Source organism: Sturnira hondurensis, unplaced genomic scaffold (genome assembly GCF_014824575.4).
Source record: "Sturnira hondurensis isolate 20B ecotype Veracruz unplaced genomic scaffold, ASM1482457v3 Scaffold0006496, whole genome shotgun sequence".
NCBI classification, from domain to species: Eukaryota; Metazoa; Chordata; class Mammalia; order Chiroptera; family Phyllostomidae; genus Sturnira; species Sturnira hondurensis.
Genome location: NW_028079127.1, coordinates 22390269 through 22413017, shown reverse-complemented (window position 1 = coordinate 22413017; position 22749 = coordinate 22390269). Strand labels below are relative to the sequence as shown.

General features: G+C 48.4%; 1 protein-coding gene and 2 long non-coding RNA genes across 3 annotated transcripts; 1 reads left to right on the top strand and 2 right to left on the bottom strand.

Annotated features, from left to right (window-relative positions):
- Positions 1–1223: 1223 nt before the first annotated feature.
- On the bottom strand, positions 1224–21796 carry LOC118989538 (uncharacterized). Its single transcript, XR_005067019.1, has 3 exons — positions 21785–21796; positions 6848–6852; positions 1224–2323 (listed from the first exon to the last, which is right to left on the bottom strand). It is a non-coding gene; the product is annotated as an uncharacterized LOC118989538 (long non-coding RNA).
- TMEM185B (transmembrane protein 185B) lies at positions 4878–6894 on the bottom strand. The gene has a single exon (XM_037049865.1). It carries the CDS (start codon positions 6385–6387, stop codon positions 5335–5337), a length of 1053 nt encoding a protein of 350 aa, XP_036905760.1. The 5' UTR covers positions 6388–6894; the 3' UTR covers positions 4878–5334.
- On the top strand, positions 6952–21400 carry LOC118989539 (uncharacterized). The gene is made up of 3 exons (XR_005067020.1): positions 6952–9603; positions 13225–13281; positions 20838–21400. It is a non-coding gene; the product is annotated as an uncharacterized LOC118989539 (long non-coding RNA).
- Positions 21797–22749: the final 953 nt, after the last annotated feature.

The following is a 22749-nucleotide window of genomic DNA, read 5'->3' as shown; positions in this document are numbered from 1 at the left end:
TTATCAAGTGCGTGCATGTGTGTGTGTGTGTGTGTGTGTGTGTGTGTGTGGTGGGGGAGGGGATTGAGGGGGTGGGGCAGGGATGGGGAACTGGCTTCCTGGGAAGGCTTCCCCTGAGTCTCTGAACTTCCCACACTACTTGCTACCTTTAGTTAAAACCTATTAAGACCAGGTTGAAATGCCAGAGTGGCTAAGAGGGGAGGGACTTCGGCCATGTATGACCCTAGAGAGCTGCTCAGGCTGAGAGGAGGCCTGAGGAGGTGGGCTGGTGACTTTGCGGGGTACGGGCTGGCCCTTGGCCAGGAGGGCAGGCTCCTGTGACAAGGCTTTAAGGGGACCAGCAAGGGCTTGGGGTGGGACAAGGGACATGAGGGCCCACGTGACCTCAGATTCTGCATGAGTGTTGCTGATGTCCCAAGGAGGAGGCCCAAGGCCCCTGAGTGTCTGGCTGTGGCTGAGGCCTGGGTGCAAAGCGAGAGGACAGTGACACACGCTGGGGCTGACAGAGAACTCTGAGCTGCTGTTATGGAAAGAAGTTTCAAAACCACTTCCCTTCCCACCCCACCCCCCCTACCCTTTTGTGAAACTAGCAAACAGGACATCCTGAAAATACAGAGTGAGGGTGGCCTCTGAGCCCTGGGGGGAGTGACTCTCTATCCCTATTTCCTCTCGGTAGTCAGGGTCAATCACCCAGCCAGCAGCACCACCCCTTTCAGAGGACCGTCTAGGGAAAATAGTGTTGCTGCCACAAAACGGTGGGAGGCTCATGGCCAGAATCCAGGAGGCCCTAGGGCTCCTCTTAGTTCTAGGTGAAATCGAGTGAGACACAAGCAGGACCAGCGAAGGGCTCCTGGCCCCAGGAAAGAGGGTACGAGTTACCCCACTGGGTTAAATACCCCACCCAACAGAGCTGCTTGGGGAGGACAATGGAGTGGCACTTCTCTGCAGACAAAACCATTCTCTGATCTCTCACAGAAAGGATGGTGGTCTCTTGTTTTCTTCTTCCCTGGTACGTCATATGGATTTTAATATATTTCACCCCATTTTAATTTCCTTTCCTCTCTTTTCCCCACTTTAATATCGGGCAGCAGGAGCCCTTCAACACTTAAAAATTGCTGAGGACCTCAATGAGCTTCTGTTTACATGAGTTGTAGCAACATTTACCAGGGTAGAAATTAAACCCAATAGCTTTAAAAATGTATTAATTCACTAAAAAATCCATAAATCATTATTCACTTTTTATGCAATTAAGAATAACCGTATTTTCCAAGTGTAAAAGAAATTGGTGAGTAGAAAAGTAGCGTCGGTTTTGCGTCTGTGCAAAGCTTTAATGTCTGGCTTAATAGACAGAGGGTGCATTCTTGTCTCTGCTTGTGCATTCAGTGTGCTGTGGTGTGTGGTCTCAGTTACAGACAACGAAGAGAGCTGGCTTCTGTCAGAGTGTAGCTGGGGGAGGACTTGGAGGACTCCAGGGGTTTGTGGACCGCACTGTGGGGGGATGCTGTAATAGTCGGCTTTAAGCCACGCATTCTAGAATATATGGAGAGAACGACAAAACCAGGAGAGGAAGAGACAACTCCAAAGGTCCTAGATTAAGAGCTGGATGAAGTGGTTGATGAATCAGCTCCCGACTACCTCCCTTCTCCCTTTCAGAAGGGGCAAGCCACAGTTCAGCGGTGAGGTCAGTCGCTGCATGCTAGATGGGAGAGGATTTTGGATGTGGAACAGGGGAAGGATGTGTGTCGGGCAGCCAAGGGCCTCGGTGTAACACACACCTGTCATTTTATTTGGTTACCCATCTGGACACCCTTTCTTTTTGGGCAAATCCCCCACTGAGTGTGTTCTGGCAGAGCCTGCCTCCTCCTTCAGCTAAAGCAGCCAAGACAATCTCTCCTTCTGTTCCAGGAGCTGCAGAATGAATGCATTCCTGAGGTGTCCTAATCACATCTTCCCTCCTGGTAATATTTTAATCTTGGGCTCACATGGCAGAGACAATTGAGGAATAACTGTGGCAGTAGGGGGTGACACTAACAGCATGATTTAGGTGGCAGTGTCACATGGCCAATGGTGGGGCACCAGCTGCAGCATCCCCACCAGTGGTCGCCGACGTTCAACCTTTCCTGGGTTTCTGGCTGCACAACTCTCAATCCCTGTGTGCTCTCTGAGCTAGAGCCCAGCCTTCCTGTCAGGCTGTAAGCCACCTCTACCCTCCTGACAGTTTACTAAGGTGGGCATGTCCTGTGCCATGCAGACTGATGAGGAGGGCTGGCTGGGAAGACCTGCCTCCTCCCTCGTCTAGTGTGCTGCCAGGCCTGTCTAGACTCTGAGCCCCAGGGCCTCCTGCCCAGCTGGTCTGCCTGCGCCCAGGCTTGACCTTTCCAAGGCAGCCTGCAGCCCTGGGGATGGTACTGTCACAACATTCTCCTGAATGGCACCTGTGCCTTTCCAGTCTACAAGGGGTCTGAATGCAGTCTTCCTCACCCTGCCTCAAATTTCCTACCCCCTGCCCCTCTCCAATTCCCTTCTAATGATTACAGTAATAAACAATTAACTTCCAACAATTACAGAATGTGTGTAAAACAAAAAGGAAAAATCATTCATGACCTACCACAAATTTTGTGATTCCTTTCCTGTCTTTAAAACGACCTTGCGGTGCCTGTGCAGACTGTACTACTGTTCCTTGGGTGGATACTGGCCTACCCCACTGAGTTTGGACTTGGCCTTGTGCTTTGGCCAAGAGAATGAGTACACTCAACACATATCACATGTGAGCAGGGGCTGTATCTGTGCTTCTGCTATGAGAAAGATCAAGCCGCAGGGAGTGCTACTCCTTCACTGGAATCTCAGAATACAATAGGGATGATGTAGTTTACACTACAGACTTACTGCCTGTAGTGTAACTACTGCAGCCAACTTGTAGACCCAAGAGCGACAGTTTGTAATGGTGGGCCACTGAGATTTTTGAGGTTATCTTGCAGCAAAATAGGACTAATACACATCATATAGGAAAAACTCGTCACAGACTTGACACATGCTAAATACTGCGAACAGTCAGAGGTGCATGGCAATCAGGTAGATCCCCAGGCACAGCTGAAACTGCACTCATCTGCAGACTGAATAACTTTGAGGCAGGAAAGGGGTCTGACAGGGGATGACCTACCTGAGTGAGAAAGCTTGTAATTACATTCAACCATGGACTCTTGAACAGGAGGCTGCTTCGGGGTAGAGGAGGTAAGGCAGGTCAGGTTAGGAGATTGTTTCAGGCCCAGTAACCCTCTAGCATGACACAGGCCAGGAGGTACTGGTAATCCCATGTTACCCCCAAATCTGCCCATCGATTCCTCCAGCAACCTCCTCTTCTACTCCTAAACCTTACTGAAGAGTAAGTCCATGTCTGAGATATGCTTTGCAGATGGAGGGGTGATCAGGGCTCCTGAAAACAAAGATGGGTCTGAAGGTCACCCCAAGGCCAGTAGCATCCTTCCATGCATTTCGCATATCCTGCTCATGGCTTACCTTCCACAGGTAGACAGCTGTGATCGGCCCTATCTTCTTACCACTTTTAATGGTACAGTTTGTGCACATGGGCAGCCACATTCTCATTGCTCTCCAATGTATCTGCACTTCCTAGCACTATGTCTGGCTCAGAGTAGGTAGCTTCTCACAAATATTTGAGAAAATAAATGAATGAATCTTTGTTTACAAAATGTTATATCCACTGCAGTTCAGGCCTGCTTCCCACATTCTGACAGCTGGTGTAAACTGACAGTGTGTGCACGTATGTGACCCTGGCTCAGTCCTAGCCGAGTACACTGAGCTGCAGCACCCTCAGGCTTTCAGATACCCAGGTTCCCACGGTTGGCTGTTATTGCTAGTATTTGTTGCTAGCATGTCCTCTCACCCAGTTACTTATTTACATAATTCATATGGAGCTCAATTTAGATAATTTTTACTAGGCTGATAATAAAAATGAATTCTCTTCAGGGTTCTTCCCCATTAATAGTATCAATATATCTTTTTATTTAATCACCTTTTGAAAGTATTTATTTGTTCTCAGTCAGAAGAACATTACTCTCCCAGGATCTGGTTTTTGACTTTCTGATTCCCTGGGTATCACCAGTACTTACAGAAACATTAAACTTACTACACACACACACACAGGCCCCAGAAAACAAAAACAAACAAAAACCTCAAACTATTATTTTCCTGTTGCTGACAGTTCAAAAAGTTTGGACCTTAAAATAATTCCTGGCCCCGTTGACCATGTCTGGTTAAGGCCACTATCTCAAGTTATCCAATAACAAGTAACACTTTATGTTATGGCCAATTAATACTGTAATATCCTTAGAAATGCACATACCACTTGTTGCTCACTTCAGTGTCTCTGAACAGGTGTTACCAGGTGCTGATTCAGTGTCACTTCAGGGCCTGGCACTACACTGAGCATGTCACCTGTTCCCAAAAGATGGTGATCTCTCTTCTAAGAGGGAACTTAAACGTGGGCAGACGGAGTCATCTCACACCTGACTATTAAGATCTTTGGGATTTTCAATCCCTATATTCATGCCTAGTACTCTGACAGACCCTACACTGGATACACATGAATGGTTTAAGCGACCTTTAAGAACATCTGCAATAGACATATATCTTCACATGTAAACTTAAAAAATACTTCAACATAATATATTGTACTGCAAAGAACTATAATTCAACATATTACATTACTAAAATATTTATATAAATATCATATATGTATGAATTCACTGCATTAGAAAAATTCTATTAGGCTATCAAACACCAGTATCAGTAAAGACCAAAAAAAACTTTTAACAGTACGCACACTAAAAATAACAACTATGAGGTTTATAAACAAGAAATGAAGAGAGAATTCTTTATATTTGCTATCAATTATGTCACAACAGGCACAATCTGAAATACAATTTTAGTCTAGCAGTGTATAAAAATATTTTTTATAACAACTTTTGATAGTTGTAGTACCACTTTAAAAGAAACCAAAATCCTAGCTGTATAGTTATTCCATTTTAGGACCTACTACTCAAACAATTCAAACTACTGCTCCTAGCTGGCTCGTTAAGCACCCACCTGGACAGCAAATTCTCTCACACGTCACTATATATTCATATAAGCCCCTTCATCTATGGCGAATACTGGTGAGTCACCATTAGGCATCAAACTCCAAGGCAAGAGATGACGGTGTTTGGAACCTGTTTTCAGTTTTAGGTTTGGGATGGATTAAAAAAAGGCAAAAGTAAGGAGGATTTTGGGCATGTGTGTCTGATTTCTAAATGCTTGTGGGCACTCTCGAAGTTGAGTTTAATCTGGCGTATCAATATTTAACTTGGGTGGTGGGGGAACGTATTTTCCTGGGCTCTGGGTTATAACTACCCTGGCCTTCTTTCCAAACATTGGAGCAATTTTAGGAGCATCTGGAATGGATGTTTCTTCAGCATCTTCACTATCTTCATGATGTAGATCATACGAAATGTTCCCATATTCTCTTAAAAATGGGAAAATTTCAAGCAGAAACTGACAGAAATCTCTGCGAATTCCGAACCACCAATGGTTGCCCCCTTTTCGCCTAAATGTAGTGGCCATTAAAGTTATCAGTGAAAGCCAAAGAGGGACAAATATGGAGATGTAAGAAAATGTATTGTGGCCATCCAATCTGTGAACCAGCAGAACCTCAAAAGTGAGCAGGGGCACGACAATAGTGATCCAGCTGATGGCCATGGTCATGTGTGTTCTCCGCTGTTCGGCCACAACATCCAGAGATCTAAGGAACAGGAGGGACCAGACAATGTAATAGAGGACGACCAGGCAGAGGAAGGACATGAGGATCCAGAGGGGCACGAACACCACCAACCAAGGCCAGTGGATAATCCTGTCCAGCCTCAGGGCAATGAAGATGAACTGCAGGATGTTGACAGAGCACAGTATCTCCAGCTCGAGTGACCTATCATGTCGAAATCCCCACACGCAGGCAGCCACGGACACGGGGGATACGAAAAAGAGTGGCATGAAGACCAGCAACCAGAAGTGGGTCCCTCTCTCCACCCTGTCGCAGACCAGGACTTCAAACATGAGCAGCAGCAAATGGATGCCCACAGCGATCAACATAGCTTTGAACTCCACGCAAGTCTCCCCCTCGGTGCGGTAGCGAGGGTTTCGGGCCCAAACGCCCGCACCCACCGAGGCGCCTGCGATGACAAGAAGCTTCCACAACCATATTGGAGCGAAGACGGCCCAGTAGCTCCACTGGATGATGCCATCTAGGCGGAGTGGCAGCAGCACGGAGAAGAGCAGGAGGCAGGCGTAGATGAGGAACTTACTCGGGTTGAAGTCTTGGAACAGGCCCCTGGGGTTCATGGCAAAGCCGCTGCTGGCCCACCCGGGCGAGCTGCTCGGCCCTGATTGACAGGCGGTGAGTCTCCAACGCTTCCCAGGCCCGCCGCTTTCCCCGCCAGGCCTGCGTCGTCTCTAGGTGGGCAGCAGCAGAGGGTAGCCAGGCCGAATTGTCTACCCGCGGGGCTGAGAAGCTGAAGCACGTGCGCACGCGGTCACGTGGACCGGCAGGAAGCGCGGCGGGGCGTGGCATGTACGCCCTCGCTGTCCCAGCTACCCTCGGGCCCCGGACGGCGCCCAGTCTAAGAGTGGGTGGCGGCTTTTGCCCGCTGCTGTCCGCCTTCACTCCATACCTACTTCGAAGGCCGTTACTGCGTGTGGTGCTAGCAGGAACCGGGGCGGGCGGCTTCGGCTCGGGGCGTGGCGCGCTGCTGACTCCCCCAGCCGGCCTGTTGGCAGAGAGCGGGCCGCGACTCCCGCGGACGCTTCCTGGCGGTGCCGCGAGCACCGGGGCGGGAGTGAGCTCACATCCTCCCAGCCGTCCTAGGGGCGGGGCCCAGGCGGGGGCGGGGACCAGGAGGACCGGAAGCTGGTGGGGGCGCGGCCCTCTTCGATTGCCCTGCCCTTTGCCTCTGCAGACCCCGGGGTTCAGTGTCCCGCGGTGAGGCACCTATGCCGGTTTTGCGGAGTGGAACAGCGTGGGCACGAGTCTTCACTCGTTGGTGGGAGGAGTGTGGGAGTTTGTGAGCGAGGCAGTGGGTGCGGGTAACCAGGAATGGATAGGGTGGTGTACCGAAGGTGCGTGCAAGTCTGGCGGTGGGTTTGTCCTTGAGCTAAGGAGGGAGGCTAGAGTGGGGAATCAGTGCAAGGGGGAAGGTGAGGGGCTTTGCCTGCGATAGATGGCTCCCAGGGCTGGACTGCGTTTGCTGGGTCAGCTGACTGCTCATGCTGCCTACGAAATGGCTTAGGCAGAGCGCCTAGGCAGCAACTCTACTTATCCCAGCCCCCTTCACCTCAGAGGTGGAAGTGGGTGTTGAGGGGGACGGTGTTTAGACCCCGAAGGGCCCCTAGGTAAAGTTTGGGGGAGCAGTTGAGAAAACCATATCGAAAGAGCAGCAGGTCCTTCCTGCCCCAGGTCACCCAGCAGATTAGGACTCAGATTGAGGGCTTTTGACTTTACGCCCCTAATCCTCCTTTGGCTTATTTGGTCCTGCCCCAGTCTGATTTTAGCAGAACAAGATTGGGAAAAGGGCACTGGACCAGAGGTTAAGAAATTTGGGTTCTAGTCCAGGTCTTGTCACTCAACCAGCTAAGAAACCTGAGCAAATTCACCCACTTCTGTCTTGGCCTCAGATTGCTGGGCAGTTAAGTTAGGGGCTGGCCTGAGGGGTTTCTAAGGGCCAACAGTGCTGCTGCTGGTCTGTGATGTGGAGCACCAGCCCTCTGGCCAGCAGGGCAGGCCCTGGAGAGCTACTCCCTCTCTTCTCCTCTTCCCCTGCTCAGGGCAGCCCTGGTTGCTGCCTTTCAGCCCTGACTCGTCCCATGTAGTCCCATTCCCTGCGGTAGGTGTGGAATGCCAACAATAATGGCCTCGGATGGGGGAGGCCATCAGAGGAACACATCTGGTGTCAGGGGCTCTTTGGGGTAATGAGGAAGGGCTTCCTGAGATAGAAATGGGGGTCTTCGTCTAGATTCAGGAGCTGGCTTTCCCCTGGCCAGCATCAGCAAGATGTGCAGGTAGTGTGGTGTGGGGTGGACAGTCCCAGGCCACATGCATCTCCCCACAACTTCACTGTCTTCCACCTTAGTTTGGGGCAGTTGGGTAGTCCTGGGAAAGGGACTTCCAGCTCAGTGAGCCCTGCCAGGCCTCAGGGTTAAGATCTTGTGGATGCGTCTTAAGGGCCCCTGGTTCCAAAGGACCCCTTGGGGGTCATTGTGGGGAGAATGTCAGCCAAGTGAGGCTCTAGCCTTCCTCCCTCTGCTGCTCCATAGTTGCTGTAGTCTGTTTTGCATATGGATTTTTCTTTTACTATTTCAGGTAGGGATTTGCCAACTAAAAATAATTTAAAATTAAAAACTCCTGTTCCAGCCCGACTCTGCAAATGGTTAATAAAAAGATATAGGATTGTTCTGAGGCTGAGAGGAATCAATGCACAGAAAGCACTTTTGTATTTCCAGAAGTGGGAGCTATGACTATGATCTCACTGGGCAAAGTAAAGCCGGCGGCGGGTGGGGGCCTGCCACAGTCCGCGGGAAGGCTGCTGCAGAGCCAGGTCCTCTGTTGGAGCAGTCAGAAATCCCCAGTCTCCTGCAGTCAGACAACCTCAGGGCCTCTGCTGCCAGCTTCGTGCCAGACAGGGGTTTAGGGTGTGTTTTCTCATCCCAAGTTTTCCATTTAAAACAAATGTCTGGTTATCTTCATCTAGGAAGGGGAGTTATGAGGTGGCCTATCACAATGTGATGTACCCCTGCTGCCCTACCCCTGAAGGAGGTCAGAGCCAGCTTCTGGGTTTGTGCCAAAACCATAGGTAGAGAGGGGCTTCTGTCTGCCATTCCCTCAGCTGGCTTTCCCGTGCCCACAGGCTGGACCCAGTTTTGTACATTAGACACTCTGTTGTTGTCCCTGGTGTGGTCAGTCTCTCACTGGCCTGCCTTTGTCTTTATATTTACTTTAAAGTTCACATGGACTGTTTCCTATGTACCAGGTGTTGACACAGCTGCCCATGAGGCTATACACAATGCCAATTCCTGCATTTACGGAGGGGTGGTAGGGGTGTCAGTACTTCAATCCACCAGCACAGGTCTGCCTGTAACCAGGGTCAAGGAGCATGGGCTTCTGGGACGTCTCCCTAGTGCTTAGCATCCTCAGCCCCAACTTCCCTTTCTAACCTGGGAGGTTCTCCTAAGCTGTCCCCTGTCCACCTGCTGACTAAGTCCTTTTCCTGCCAGTCTGCTAACCTTCCTCTGAATGTTCTAGGCATGGTGCTGCTGTTTGTTCAGAAGTAGCCTGCCTCCACCTAGCCTCTCTCCTTCCTGGACCACCAAGACCCAAGATAGGGCCTCAGGCTCTGGGAAATCTGCTCAACATCTGGTGGACTGGTGACCCTTCACTGACCTCTCATGGGACTCATTTCACTGGGTTGAGTCTGTTTGGCCATCTTTCTCCCCCTGAGATTTGATTTCTACACATCCAACCAGAACTCATAGCAAGTGCTTGAGAAATGTTGCTGGAGGGAATGTGTGAGTTAATTTGACCCTAATAATGCCTGTGGTATTTCTGTTCCAGGTCCCAGATCCAGTGATTCACTTCCTTCCTCACTCTGAACAATGTGGAACCAACAGCCAGATCCAGTCTGCTCAATGCCAGCATCCCAGGCCCTGTATCATCCACACAATGGCCAGGGTGATCTGTCTGCTCACGAATTAGTTATCAGTTTCCAATCAAATTGCCACAAAAACAATGCCCACTTATTAACTTGCAGTCTGTGTAAGTCCGAGAGTCTGAGCACAGGGTGGTTCAGCTGGTTCACAGCTTGAGTCTCAGTTTTTTGGAGTCGTAGGTTGGGGTGCCCATTTCCCTGCTATCAGCTGAGGGTCAGTCTCAGCCACCCACATTTCCTGGCCCTCTGGGGTATTGCTACCTCTGGAAAGCCATAATGATGGATCGAGCCCTCATGCTTCTCAACCACTCGAGCTGACCCTTCTGCTGCGTCTCCTGTATTTTCTGTTTTTAAGGGCTCATGTGAGTACTTGGGCCCAGACAGATAATCCAAGCTAATCTATTTTCAGGTCAGCTTGTTAGTAACCGCAATTCCATCTGCAAAGTCCCCTCACAGCAGTACCTCTATTAGTGCTGGACTGAGTAACCTGGGGAGGTGGGTGGGAATGCTGGGGCAGTATTAGCCTTCTGCTCAGCAGCCGCTGTTAGGCCCCGCACAGCTCCCTACCCTGAGCTTGGAGACAGCCTGCTTCGGGCGGGAGGCCACTTCTCTGGGAGAACTCAGCTTTCCAGAAGGAGCTCTTGCCAAGTGCCCTCCACACAGACCAAGGTGATAGCACTGGGTTCCCTGGTTGCCCTTGGTGACATTTTGGTGCTCTTCCAGGCAGACGAGGCCCACTCTCCTGAGTGGCTGGAACCTGGGCTGGAGTCAGGATTCAGTCATGGTCCCCTGGCCCTGGAGACCAGATTGCCTTGCTGAATGTCCTGCAAGTGCATAGCATGGGCAGGGGGATGACCTGTATAGAAAGCCCGGGGAGCCCTGGTTGGGTGACTTGGAGCATTGTCCTGTGCACCAACAGGTTGTGGGTTTGATCCCCAGCTGGGGCACATACAGGAGGCAACCCATCAATGTTTCTCTGAAATCAATAAAAATTGCTGCCTCTCTAAAATCAATAAAAACATACCTGAGTGAGGATTAAAAAAAAAAAAGAAAAAGCCCAGGAACATCTTCCCTTGTAGACCTCATTGCCAATTTGTTTCCATGAGCTTCTTCACAAGGAAGCCCCGGCTCTCCTGGCCCTCTGTCAGCCTTAGCCCCGACTCTCACTCTTGGTCCCTAGTCCGTAAATGCAGCAGGCTCTTGCCTCTGCCTGCAATAGCCTCCTTCCCACTCTTCTTGCCTCCACACCCCCCTACTCCCCAGTGTGGTACTGTGCTCAGGGTCAAGGTCTCCCAAGTCCTCGAGGCCAAGGTGCAAGTGTGGATGCTATCTACAAGCTCTGTGACCTTGGCAAGCACAGAGCCTCAAGTCCCCTCTGTGAGATGGAGATAACCGCACAGAACTGTGAGGGTGAAATGAAACAATATATGAAAACCCAGAATATGCACAATTATTCTGCTGGCGGTGGCTGTTGTTACTGTGTTGGCAGTAGATTAGACATCCCTTCTTTCAGGAAGCCTGTCTTCTCAGGGTGCCGTGATCCTCTGTTTGCTACTCTGGCTGTTCCAGGCACATGGTGGCTCTGCTAAGGACAGGGCTTTCTCTTTCATTTCTGTATCTGCAGGTTCTGGCACAGGCTCATTAGAAGTAAACTTACCCGGGAAAGCACAGGTGGGCAGGAAGGTTGGAGCTGATGTGGCATCTTTCCCTCATGGTAAGCAGTGGAGCAAGGTCAGCTTCTGGAGACAGAACAGTCTGCCTAAAGGCAGTAGAGCTTGGGTTTGCAGGGAGGTGTTGCTAGGCTTGAAAGGAGACCTCCCAGAGCACACCAGCCACTTGTGCTGCACTGGGCCCCATATTTCACAGCACTGAATTCTGAAGCTAACTTTGAGGGCGTGTGGTGACAAAGGCACTGACCTCACCAATGGGGAAAATAGAGGAAATGAGGCCTAATACTATGACCATGCTTTCTGCTAAACTCACAGCTGCACACATGTTCAGCTGAGCCCTACTCTTGGTTTATCTGCTACCTGGCCCTGTTCCCCAGCTCACTGCAGTGAGAATAGCCCCCATGAAGAGCCAGACTCTGGTTGGGACCCCTTGAGATTTAGCAGCTTTTCCTTAACTCATGTATTCATTTAGCAAATGTGTGTCAATTATCTGCCCTGTGACCTAGGCCCAGTGTTCAGCAGTGATCAGTTTCTATAGCTTCTCCCATGCTGGTCCCTTCTGAGGTCCAATATCACCTCCTTCAAGATGCCTTCCTTGATCACCTCACCTAAAGTCCCTGTCCCTATTTATGTCACCCCATTTTATTTCCCCTGTTTCTTATATGGTCATTAAAAACATGCTCACTATAGGAAAATCTGGTAAATGCATAGTCATTTAAAGAAAAATTAAATCTTAAGTCTTACCACCTACAGAAAATCACTGTTAACATTTTAATGTAATTTCTTCCAGTTGATCGCCTTTTGAAACTCAGCTCTTTCAAAGAAGGTTCCTGTCTGCTTCTGATGGTCACCTGGGGTATTGCTACCTTGAGAAGACTTTACATTAAATTTAAATTAAATTCAGCCCTGGCTGGCTGGCTCACTAAATTGGAGCGTCATCCCATACACCAAAATGTTATGGGTTCAATTCCTGGTCAGGGCACATGCCTAAATTACAGGTTAGATTCCCAGTCAGTGCATGCAGGAGGCAACTGATTGATGTTTCTTTCTTTCTCTCTCTCTCTCTCTCTCTCTCCTTTTCTCTCCTTTTCTCTCTCTCCCTTCCTTCCTTTCTCTCTCTACAAATCAATAAACATAATCGTGGGTGAGGATTAAAAATAATAATAATAAATTTAGCTATAGCACTTACTTGAGGTATTTTGAGAACACATCTGTAGTGCAAAATCAGACTCCAGCCTCTGTGAGTACAGATTTGTTCTCATTCTCGGGTGGTTTTGTTTCTGCCCTGCATGAGGGCCAGGGATGGGACATGATGGTTGCTTGATGGCTGCTTGTCATTCACTTTACATGGAGGGAATGGCTGGCCCTTTGGGGTCCCAGCTTAGATGCCTTGTGTTAGATAACCCACACTGGGTACTTTTTCTTCCTCCATGGCCCATGACATAGTGGCATATCTAGTAGGTGTCTGAAGTGTGATGAAGTACCATAACTAGAAACATTTCTCAGATTACCATAACCACGTTGGGAGCTTCTTAATGGCCACATGATGTTACATCAAAGAGTTGTTCAGTACTTTGCTCACCCGTTCCATCGCTGTGTATTGTGATTCTTTCTGGGCTTTTCTGAGAGAAGGAGCACTGTGGGCTTTCTCACTACACCCAGCTTCTTTCTCATTTAGATGAGTGGTTAAGTGTAATTGCCAGAGATTGAATTACCAGGTTGAAGTAATGAATATTCTAAAGACTTGATATATAAAAGACTAGTGTTTTTAGAGGTCAATTTCCCCCCCTTTCTTGTGTGTTGTTTTGCAGAAATGGAGTTCATGCCACAAGTTGGGGGTGTGAATCTGCCTCTACCAACAGCACCAGGTGAGTGGTTTTTGGTCTGGAAACCTCCAGAAAGGTGAACAATTAACATGACCCAAGGTAAAACGGCTGCATGAGACTTAACATCGGCTAAAACCTAGGACTGGCTTTGACGTGTGTGGGTGCACCTGTAGAGTGGGTGGCTGGTTTGGTGTCTATCACAATAACCTCCAAATATGGACCCATAAAGAGAGCACTGGGAAAACTTAATTTAGGCATTCAAATACAGTTAAGTATTAGTAATTTAAACTGATTTTTTGTGGGTATGGGTGGGAAGCATCCTGAATTGTGGAATATTGTTAAACAAATGGTAGGCATTCAGGTATCAATTGTTTGTGTTTAAATTGGCATTACTAATATTTTGAGTAGTTTGCATGTGGAGTTTAAGTTTTCTTCCCCATTCTTGTTTGCACTGTTAGTTAATTCAGCAAAATATATATCTTTTAATATATTTTATTGATTATGCCATTACAGTTGTCCTATTCCCCCATTCACTCCCCTCCACCCTGCACACCCCCTCCCCCACTGTTCCCCCCCTTTAGTTTATGACCATGTGTCTCAAGTTCTTTAGAGTCTATATTTCCCCTACTATTCTTGCCCTCCCCCATCTATTTTTTACCTACCGTCTATGCTACTTATTTTGTGTATCTTCTCCCCCCTTCTCTTCCTCCCACTCCCCTGTTGCTAACCTTCCATGTGTTCTTCATTTCTATGGTTCTGCTCCTGATCTAGCTGTCCTCTTGGTTTGCTTTTGTTTTAGATGTGGTTGTTAATAACTGTGAGTTTAGCTGTCCTTTCACTGTTCATATTTTTTATCTTCTTTTTCTTAGATAAGTCCCTTTAACATTTCATGTAATAAGGACATGGTGATGGTGAACTTGAATTTGACCTTATCTGAAAAGCACTTTATCTGTCCTTCCATTCTAAATGAAAGCTTTGCTGGATAGAGCAATCTTGGATCTAGGTCTTTGGATTTCTGATTTGGAATACTTCTTTCTAGCCCCTTCTTGCCTGTAAGGTCTCTTTTGAGAAATCTGTTGACAGTCCCCTTATCTCTTTGTAGGTGACTGTAGGTGACTGTCTCCTTATCTCTTGCTGTTTCTAGGATTCTCTCCTTCATTTGAATCTTGGCTAATGTAATTATGATGTGCCTTGGTGTGTTCTTTCTTGGGTCCAACTTCTTTGGGACGCTCTGAGCTTTCTGGATTTCCTGGAAGTCTATTTCCTTTGCCAGACTGGGGGAGTTCTCCTTTATTATTTGGTCAAATAAGTTTTCCACTTGTTGCTGTTCCTCTTCCCTTTCCCCTTCTGGTACCCCTATAATTTGGATGTTGGAATGTTTAAAGATGTCCTGGAGGTTCCTAAGCCTCTCTTCATTTTTTGAATTCTTGTTTCTTCATTCTTTTCTATTTGGTCATTTTTCCTTCCTTCTGGTCTTCTTCCTTGATTTGAGTCCCAGTTTCCTTTCCATCACTATTGGTTTCCTGTGCATTTCCCTTCATTGAAATTAGTTTAGCCTTCATTTGTTTCTCTAATTTGTGACTAAAATCAACCAGTTCTGTGAGCATCCTGATCACCAGTATTTTGAACTGTACATCTGATAGGTTGGCTATCTCTTGGTCACTTAGAAGTATTGGCCCTGGGGCTTTGAGCTGTTCCTGAGCCATATGTTTTGGTCTATTTGTGCCTGTTATGTATGAGGGGCAGAGACTTAGGTGTTCACCAGGGTGGGGTGACCCAGTGGCTGGGTTGTGATGTTGTGTGGGGGGGCGGGGTCAGAGAGGGATAATGGCGTTTGTTCCACTCTCTCTCAGATTTCTGTCCCCTCTGCTGCTTCCCCAAAGCAAATTAGGCCCTTCTGGTGCTGGTTCTCGGGTGTGTGGGGCTGCACACCCTCCAGGACCCTGTGGGTCTCCCCAGTGAACTCTCTGTGAGCCTGTGAGCCTCTCCCGGCACCCTGACCCTAAAAGTCCTTGCAATAGGTGCTTTTAGGCTTTATTTCCCAGTGCTGGGGCCCTGGTCTGCGCTGTGTCACTGCTCTCTCCTCTGCCTCGTTTATCTGTGCATGAATGTGTGACCATGATCAGCCAGCCACCTTGCGCCCTCAGTGGGTCTGCCTGTTGCCACCCCACACCTGGGATCCACCAGCTGCTGCCTCCCATACCTGGGTCGGTCTGGCCACTTTTTCCTGTGCAACCCCGCTCTGCCAGCCACTGACTCCGCCCCTCTTACCTGTCTGGCTAAATGGTTCATTGTTGTTGGATTTATGTACAGTTCAATTTTCTGTGTTTTGGTTGCATTTTTGTTACTAAAACTTTGTTGTCTTTAAACTTGGTTGTGCAAGGAGGCACAGTGTTTCCACCTACCTCTCCATCTCGGCCGGAATTAGTAAAATATTTTTTATTATACAAAGATAATCCTTAGTCCAGCTTTCTCTGGATCTTTCTGTGAATTTCGAGATAGTGTGCTGTAGATGGATGAGTTTACTGGAGCAGAAAGAAATACTCTTAGAATTTTAATTCTAATTTCACTGTGAGTTGCCTTTTATGCTTTTATTTATTTATTTATTAAAATGTTTTATTTATTTATTTTTAGAGAGAGGGGAAGGGAAAGAGAAAGAGTGGGAGAGAAACATGAATGTGTGGTTGCCTCTTATGTGTCCCCTACTGGAGACCTGGCCTTCAACCCAGGCATGTGCCCTGACTGGGAATTGATTTTTATGCTTTTATTGACTGGTACAAAGTAGCAAAGAGAAATAAACAAATAAACAGAAATTAAACACCTCTGCACATCACTCAGGGCCAAGCCCTGGAGTTTCCCAATGAACAGCATGGGGCTCTGGCCTTTAAGGGGCTGTCAGGCTAGCAGTGCAGGACACAGCACAACACGGCTCCAACACTCCTTGTGTGAAATTTGCAGTGGCTTCTCATTTCTCACAACAAAATCCAAATACCTTCCCTCGCCCTCCAACGCCCTGGTTGACTGGCCTCAGCCCATCTTTTTGGCCTTATCTCACCATCTGCTGGGCTTCTAGGGCCACACCAGCTTCTTTCTTTTCCTCACACCCTCAGACCCATTGCTACTCCTGATCTGTGAGCCTGGGCAGATGCTTTTATCGGAGAGATATTTACTTAGAGAGCCTCAGGGCCTGCAGCCGTGCTTCAAGACATTCATTCTTCACTCACCTGCTGTGGTCAGACTGCCTACTAGGACCCAGCATGAGGCCCTTGGCCCCCAGCCAAAGGGCACAAACATGAAACACTGAACAACCGTGAAAAGAGCAAGAGAACACACCACAGGTCACTGGGCTGAACAATGAAAAGCCAACTAAAAACCAGATGAAAGCAGCATTAGAAATGAGCTCTAGAATGAAGGTTGGGTCACCTGGGTGATGGGAAGAAGGCTGGGCTATTGGCTGTAACAGACTCTAGACTAGACCAGTGCTGAGAAGTCCCTTGGTGTGTTTAAGCATGATCCAAAGAAGGGACCACCTGGATTCGAATCCTGGCACTGTCATTTCATCAGCTGTGTGTCCTGGACCAAATGACTCAGCCTCTCTGAGCTAGGTTTTCTCATCCATAAAACAGGATTAATAATACCGGCTTCACAGGGTAGAGATGAGGTAATAGAGATGTAGGGCCTGGCATATTTCTTCTTGCTCTCGCTCTCTCCCCTGCTCGGCTGCGGGAGAGAGGAGTGCCTGTCAGGGAAGGAAGTGGGGTCACCCTCAGCTCTGCATCAGTATCCGATGGGTTGTGACTAAAGGAGAACTTAAATTACATAACTAAAATAAATGCTCCAGGTGACGGGCACTTTTTTACCCTGGCCCAGTTGTGCTTTATAAATTAAGGAGGCTGGTAGGTCAGGGGTCTCCAAGTGCAGGTCCAAATGCAGCACTGCTGGCAAAACACAGGCAGATCCCCGGGCCTCAACCCAGGCTTCCAAATCACAGTCCCTGAGGTTGGGACCTGGAATGCAAACATTTTTAAGCTCCTTGGATAATTCCAGTGTGTAGCCAGGCTTCAGAACCCTCAGCCTGATGGACCCTGAAAAGCCTATAGCCCAGTTTTGGCTGCTATGGGTGAATGGATTGAGCGCTGGCCTGCGAGCCAAAGGGTCACCAGTTCAATTCCCAATCAGGGCACATGCCTGGGTTGTGGGCCTGATCCCTGGTTGGGGGCTGCAAGAGGCAAACAAACACTGATGTTTCTCTCCCTCTCTTTAAACAAAAAGAAGGAAAAAAACCCCAAATGTCTGTAGCCCCAACAGTCCTTGTTTCTCTCCCCATGAAACACCTCATGTCGCCATGGGGCGTCTTACTGAGTGTGTCTGGTCCGGAGCTCAGCCCCGGCTTTCATCACAGCTAGGAGGTTCCTCTGGTGCTGACTTAATGCTGAAACTGGAAACCACAAGTTGGGACTTGGTCTAGAATAAATGTTGAGCACCACCTGTTCAGTGCCCTGCTCTGGAGGAACCTTGAGACCTGGGATGTGTTCTCAATGCATATCAGCTGAAGTAAACTGAAAAGAAATCTTTAAGGCCAAAGATACAGTATAGGATTAAAACCTAAACCAAGAAGTCCTTTCCATCTTATGTAGCAGCTTCCTACCCAAGAAAGAAAGTGAAATTTTGTGGGGTTCCTGCTAGGCTTAGATTTTCCTCTTATAAGAACACGAGAGTTATTTACTGTTGCTGAGGTTCTTTCCTAACTGCCTGAAACAGCAATAAACTTCACAGCCTAAAGGGAGCATTTAGAGTGGTGAGTTACTGTTCATGTACTGACTTCTGTTGCAAACCCAGCATTCCCAGATTTCCCCATGAAGACGGGTAATTTCTTAACTCCAAGTGCTTTTACAGAGCAGAGGGGTTGAAGAGATTGGACTTTACATTTTCTAAGTGGGTGATTAAAAAACTCATTAAAAATTATATGTGACCATTAGTACCAAAACAACAGATGTATCAGCAAAAGATAGCATCATAAATTATATGCTGAGGGTAGGGGGTTTGGGGAGGGTGTGTGGGGCAGAGGTACGAAGAATACCTAGGATTTAAAAAAAAATAACAGCAACGACAACAAAAAGCAGGGCCACATTTAGAAATAAATGTAGGCCACAATTTTCCACCTTTGGGCTGAAAGGGACTTCGAAAGTGGGAAGCAAGAAAACAGTCTTCAGTGTGCACTAGAGCAATAAGGACAATGGCGTGACACAGGAAGAAGAGCACGGCTTAGTCACCTTGCTGTGTGCGGTGGGGGGTTTGCCCACATTACAGGGAGGAGACTGAGGCTCAGAGAGGCCGAGTGCCTGACCGAGGTCACAGAGCCGGGATTTGAGTCCAGGTGTCCCTGCACTGTGCCACCTTGTCCCCACCGTAGTGCAGGAATGAGATGGGATAACATCCACTTGGACGTACATTTAGGAAGAACTCTGGAGGGTTTCCGCCAGACAGCTGGTTAGAAGTTGTTTTTAAAGAATTATTTCCGAAGTCACCCATTCCTAGCCATTATAGAAATATGTGTATGGACCTTGGGTGAATGGAGAGGTGGATGGATAAGAACCCCCTTTATGATGTAATAATTTAGGCAGTTCCTGGGAGTAGTTTTAGAAAGATGGCTGGAGGGGACTTTGCCCCATTCCTCAGCATGTGGCCCTGACCTTGAGGCTGCTCAGTGGCCTTGTTCACTCATCACAGTCACCAGGAGTGGCAAGTTGGGTGAGGCCAGTGGCCAGGTGACAGGGCAGTGAGGGAGTGACACACTCCCGGGTAGCTGGTTTTTCTCCTTTTCTTGTGATCTTGTACAGAGCATTGAAATCATGGATATTACAAATCTAACCAGCAGATTTTGCATACTTTCTGTGAGCCAGGCTTTGTAGTAGCTCCTATGTTGTCCTAATCTTTCAGTGTAGAAATCTGGATGTAATCACCTGGTCATTTCCTGCCTCCATCCCCCACCTGAACATGCAGACCGAACAAGACATGCTGGAGAGAGTGGGGCGTTTGTCCGGGGTTGGGTCTGCTCCCTGTGCGTACACAGCAGGCGCTGGTACCAGGCTTTGAGTTCTTCTCTCTAAAAGTGAGACAGGATGGTGAGAAGCTAGGAAAATTCCTTGGCAAGTGGAATAGGGAAACTGAGACAGAGAGCTGAACACAGTGGCTGAGCAATTTATAGCTGGGTGCAGATGGTCACCAGGGCAGAAGGCCCCAGTGCCTGGCAGGGGGCAAAACTAGGGAAATAAGGACCTCACCCCAGGGTAACCTCTTCTCCCCTGGCTTTTCCTCCCTGGAGATAACATCTAGGCCTCAGTTGTGCTTCAGCTCCAGGGCCAGAAAAGCTGCAAAACCAGGCGGGCAATGCCAGGGCCAATTGCAATGACTAAAGGCCCCCCCTGCCCTATCACTGACCAGTCAGCGAGTCCATGACACTTAAAGGGTACAACTGGAAGACTGGTGAATATTCTGCTGAAACTCTCCCCTGAAGCCTCCCCTAAGCCTCCTGCCAGCAAGAGAGAGATAAAGCCTCAAGACAAAGGACCCAGTGTGCACTCTCTCTCTGGGGAACAATCCGCAACCTACACCGTTTCCTTTCCCTTCTTCTCCCATGCTGCTTTCTCCGGGAGGCACAGTCTCCTAAATTCTAAGGCAAGGGGCAGCTGGCAGCTTGTACCAGGCTAATCCTGTGAACCTGTCCTCAAGGGCCTCTTTTCTCTGACTTCCCAGTGAGCTAAGGCAGCTCAGCCTGGGCTTTCCTGTTGTATCTTCTGTGCTAAGCCTGTCCTTGTCCTACTGTCCTCAGCTTTAATAAGTGTAACCTCATGGTTACCTGGACTCATGTTGTAATATCTTTCCTATACAAGGTCAAGAACCCACACACTACAGGTGGCCCAAGGCAGACCCGCTCAGGGCCAGGCCCCTGTCTGGTAGCAAAAGCAGATGCCCTCAGCAGAGCTGGCAGGGCACAGTTTTAGGTCCCATTTTTGTGTCCCTAGTTTTCTTGTCCTGCCCCTTGTCTGCTGGCAAGACTGCTTCCTGGCCTAGTGTCCTTGGGGGTGGCTTCTTGCCTGTGTTTTCAATGTAGGTTGTGAGTTAAAGCCTCGGTGTTCTGCAGGGCAGCCCTGGTCTGATCCCACCCCTGCTGCTTACCGGCTGTGAGTGCTGAGGTGTACAGCTTGGTCTTTGCACTCTGTTTTCTTTTACTATAAAATGGGTGATGCTTCCAGTGTCATGATGGGCAGAGTGCAGGCTTGGGAAGTGCAGACCAGTGCTGGCAGGTGGAAAGCCTTCCCTGACTGTTAGCCACTCTCCTACTTAGAAAGGGTTTATTTATCTTTTTAATTTTTTAAAAGATTTTATTTATTCATTTCCAGAGAGAGGGGAAGGGAGGGAGAAAAACAAGAGAGGGGGAGAAATATCAATGTTTGAGAGATCATTGTTCATGTGTCCTGACTGGGAATTGAACTGGCAACCTTTCGATCTACAGGCTGGCACTCAAACCACTAAGCCACACCAGCCAGGGCTAGTGAGGGGAGTTTTGTTATATCAGTCTTTCTGTCTTTATCCAGTGATTCCCTTTGACAGAGTCTGGGGCATGCTGACTGCCAGCTGCAATGCTTCCTCGCCAACCTGATCTCTTTCTTTCTTGGATTAGGAAGAAGTCTTCCAAAGCTGCATTCTAACCTCTGTCAAGATCAGCATTTTGTATTCAGCTTTGGAGAAGGGAGTATGATTTTACTGCCTCTTTGGTGGAAAAGTTACTGTTTGGATCTGTGCTGAAAACTGCCCACCGTTGTGTGACAAAGGCACACTTCCTGCCACATTCCACCAGGGAGGTAGGGCTGGTGCCAACACCTGGGATTGCTTCTCAGAGCCAGGAGCCCTGTCTCTAGTTGGCATGAGAGGGGAGAGGCAGTGGTCAGAACGGAGGCCCAGAGGGTCCATGTGCTCACCCCCTAAAATTAGATTTGAGCTTTTGTTTTGTCCTAAGTCCTCATTTGGACACAGCTGGATTCCTCTCTTAAGATAAATAATATTGAACACCTATTTGTCATATACTATGAACCAGGCAGTTACAGGCTATGAGGCACTGTATTTTGCCATGTATAATGCATATTTTTTGCCCAAATTATTGAGAGAAAAATAAGGATGCATATTATACATGGGTAGTACTAATTCTGTATCTATGTAAATGTTTTTAATTATTTTATGTATGCTTGTGCATTAAAAGTGTAACCCTAGAATAATGGTATCGGTATGCAGAATAATTCCCTGGAATATGATAATTGGTTTTGTTTCTAAATATAAATAAATACATAATTGAATAAAAAATTAAAATGAATTTTTTTCCTGAAAGTTTGAGTCAAAAATATGGGTGCACATTATACACTGCACAGTACAGTAGGTACAATCATTGTCTAAATGTTTGCACAAGCGGACCCTGGGTCTCAGAGCAGTTAGTGACTTCTCAAGCTGAGGCAGCTACAAAGCAACAGAGCCGGGTGCACAGGCGGACTGCCTCGAGTCCAGCTTTGGACATCAGTGTGCAGCCTCCCACCACCAACTGAGGAGAAAGTAGCATTTATTGAGCACCTAGTATGTTCCAAGCATGATGTAGGAATATATAACTAAATCCCAGATCAACTCCTTCTTCCCAAGGAAGATTAAAGAGGGAGAAATGGAGAAGGGGGCCAGCAGGTGGCTCTGCCCTCCTCTGCTGGGCTGGAGCTATAGGACAAGGAGCTGTAGGGGCCAGGCCTGGCAGAGCCATACCAGGGAGAGGGCAGAAGCTGCAGAGCCCCAGGTGACCTCAGCTCTCCCAGCCCAAGTGCAGCTGTCCCTCTGGGCAGAGAACCCGGAACACATCTGCTCATTAGCGGACATCAGGATGGTTGGCTGACAGCTCCTCCTACAGGGCCTCCCTGAGCTCAGAAGCCTGCCAGCCTGGGCACCTCCGGCACAGACCCCAGAGCTGCTTTTCCCACATGCTTGCACAGGCAGGTGCAGCACAGGTGTCTGACAGCATTGGCTTCAGGGTCCTGGCCTCCACATCCGAGGCTTTGTGGGATGCTCCAACTTGGCAGGTTGGGTTGTTGAATTCCAAAACCAATTAATGTGGGGATTAGGGGAAAATCTGCCTGACTGGTGGTTTGGCCAAATCTTCAATCACTTGTTAGGATAGAAGAGCCAGGTAGTATGCTCTGTCTGTTCCTCAGCACTGGCTGTGGCCAAGTAGGGTGGGCCACCAGTGGTGCTTCCTTCTCTTTTAGTCTGTCCTCCTTCCCAAATGCAGTAGGGGTGCATCTGGGGCAAGGGGCCCTCGAGGCAGCAGCATGTCCTCTGTAGGTTCCTCCAGACCCACTTTTCTTGCACATCAAGCAACAGTCCCCGTTCAGCCTGCTGGCAGTTCCAAGTGCCGCCTCACATGGTCAGTTCAAGAGCTGAGGGGTCAACCAGGGTGAGAGCCAGGTGCCTGGAGGA

What these genes read in the sequence shown, in the direction of transcription:
- TMEM185B (XM_037049865.1), bottom strand. Translation starts at nt 6,387, where the DNA reads ATGAACCCCAGGGGCCTGTTCCAAGACTTCAACCCGAGTAAGTTCCTC.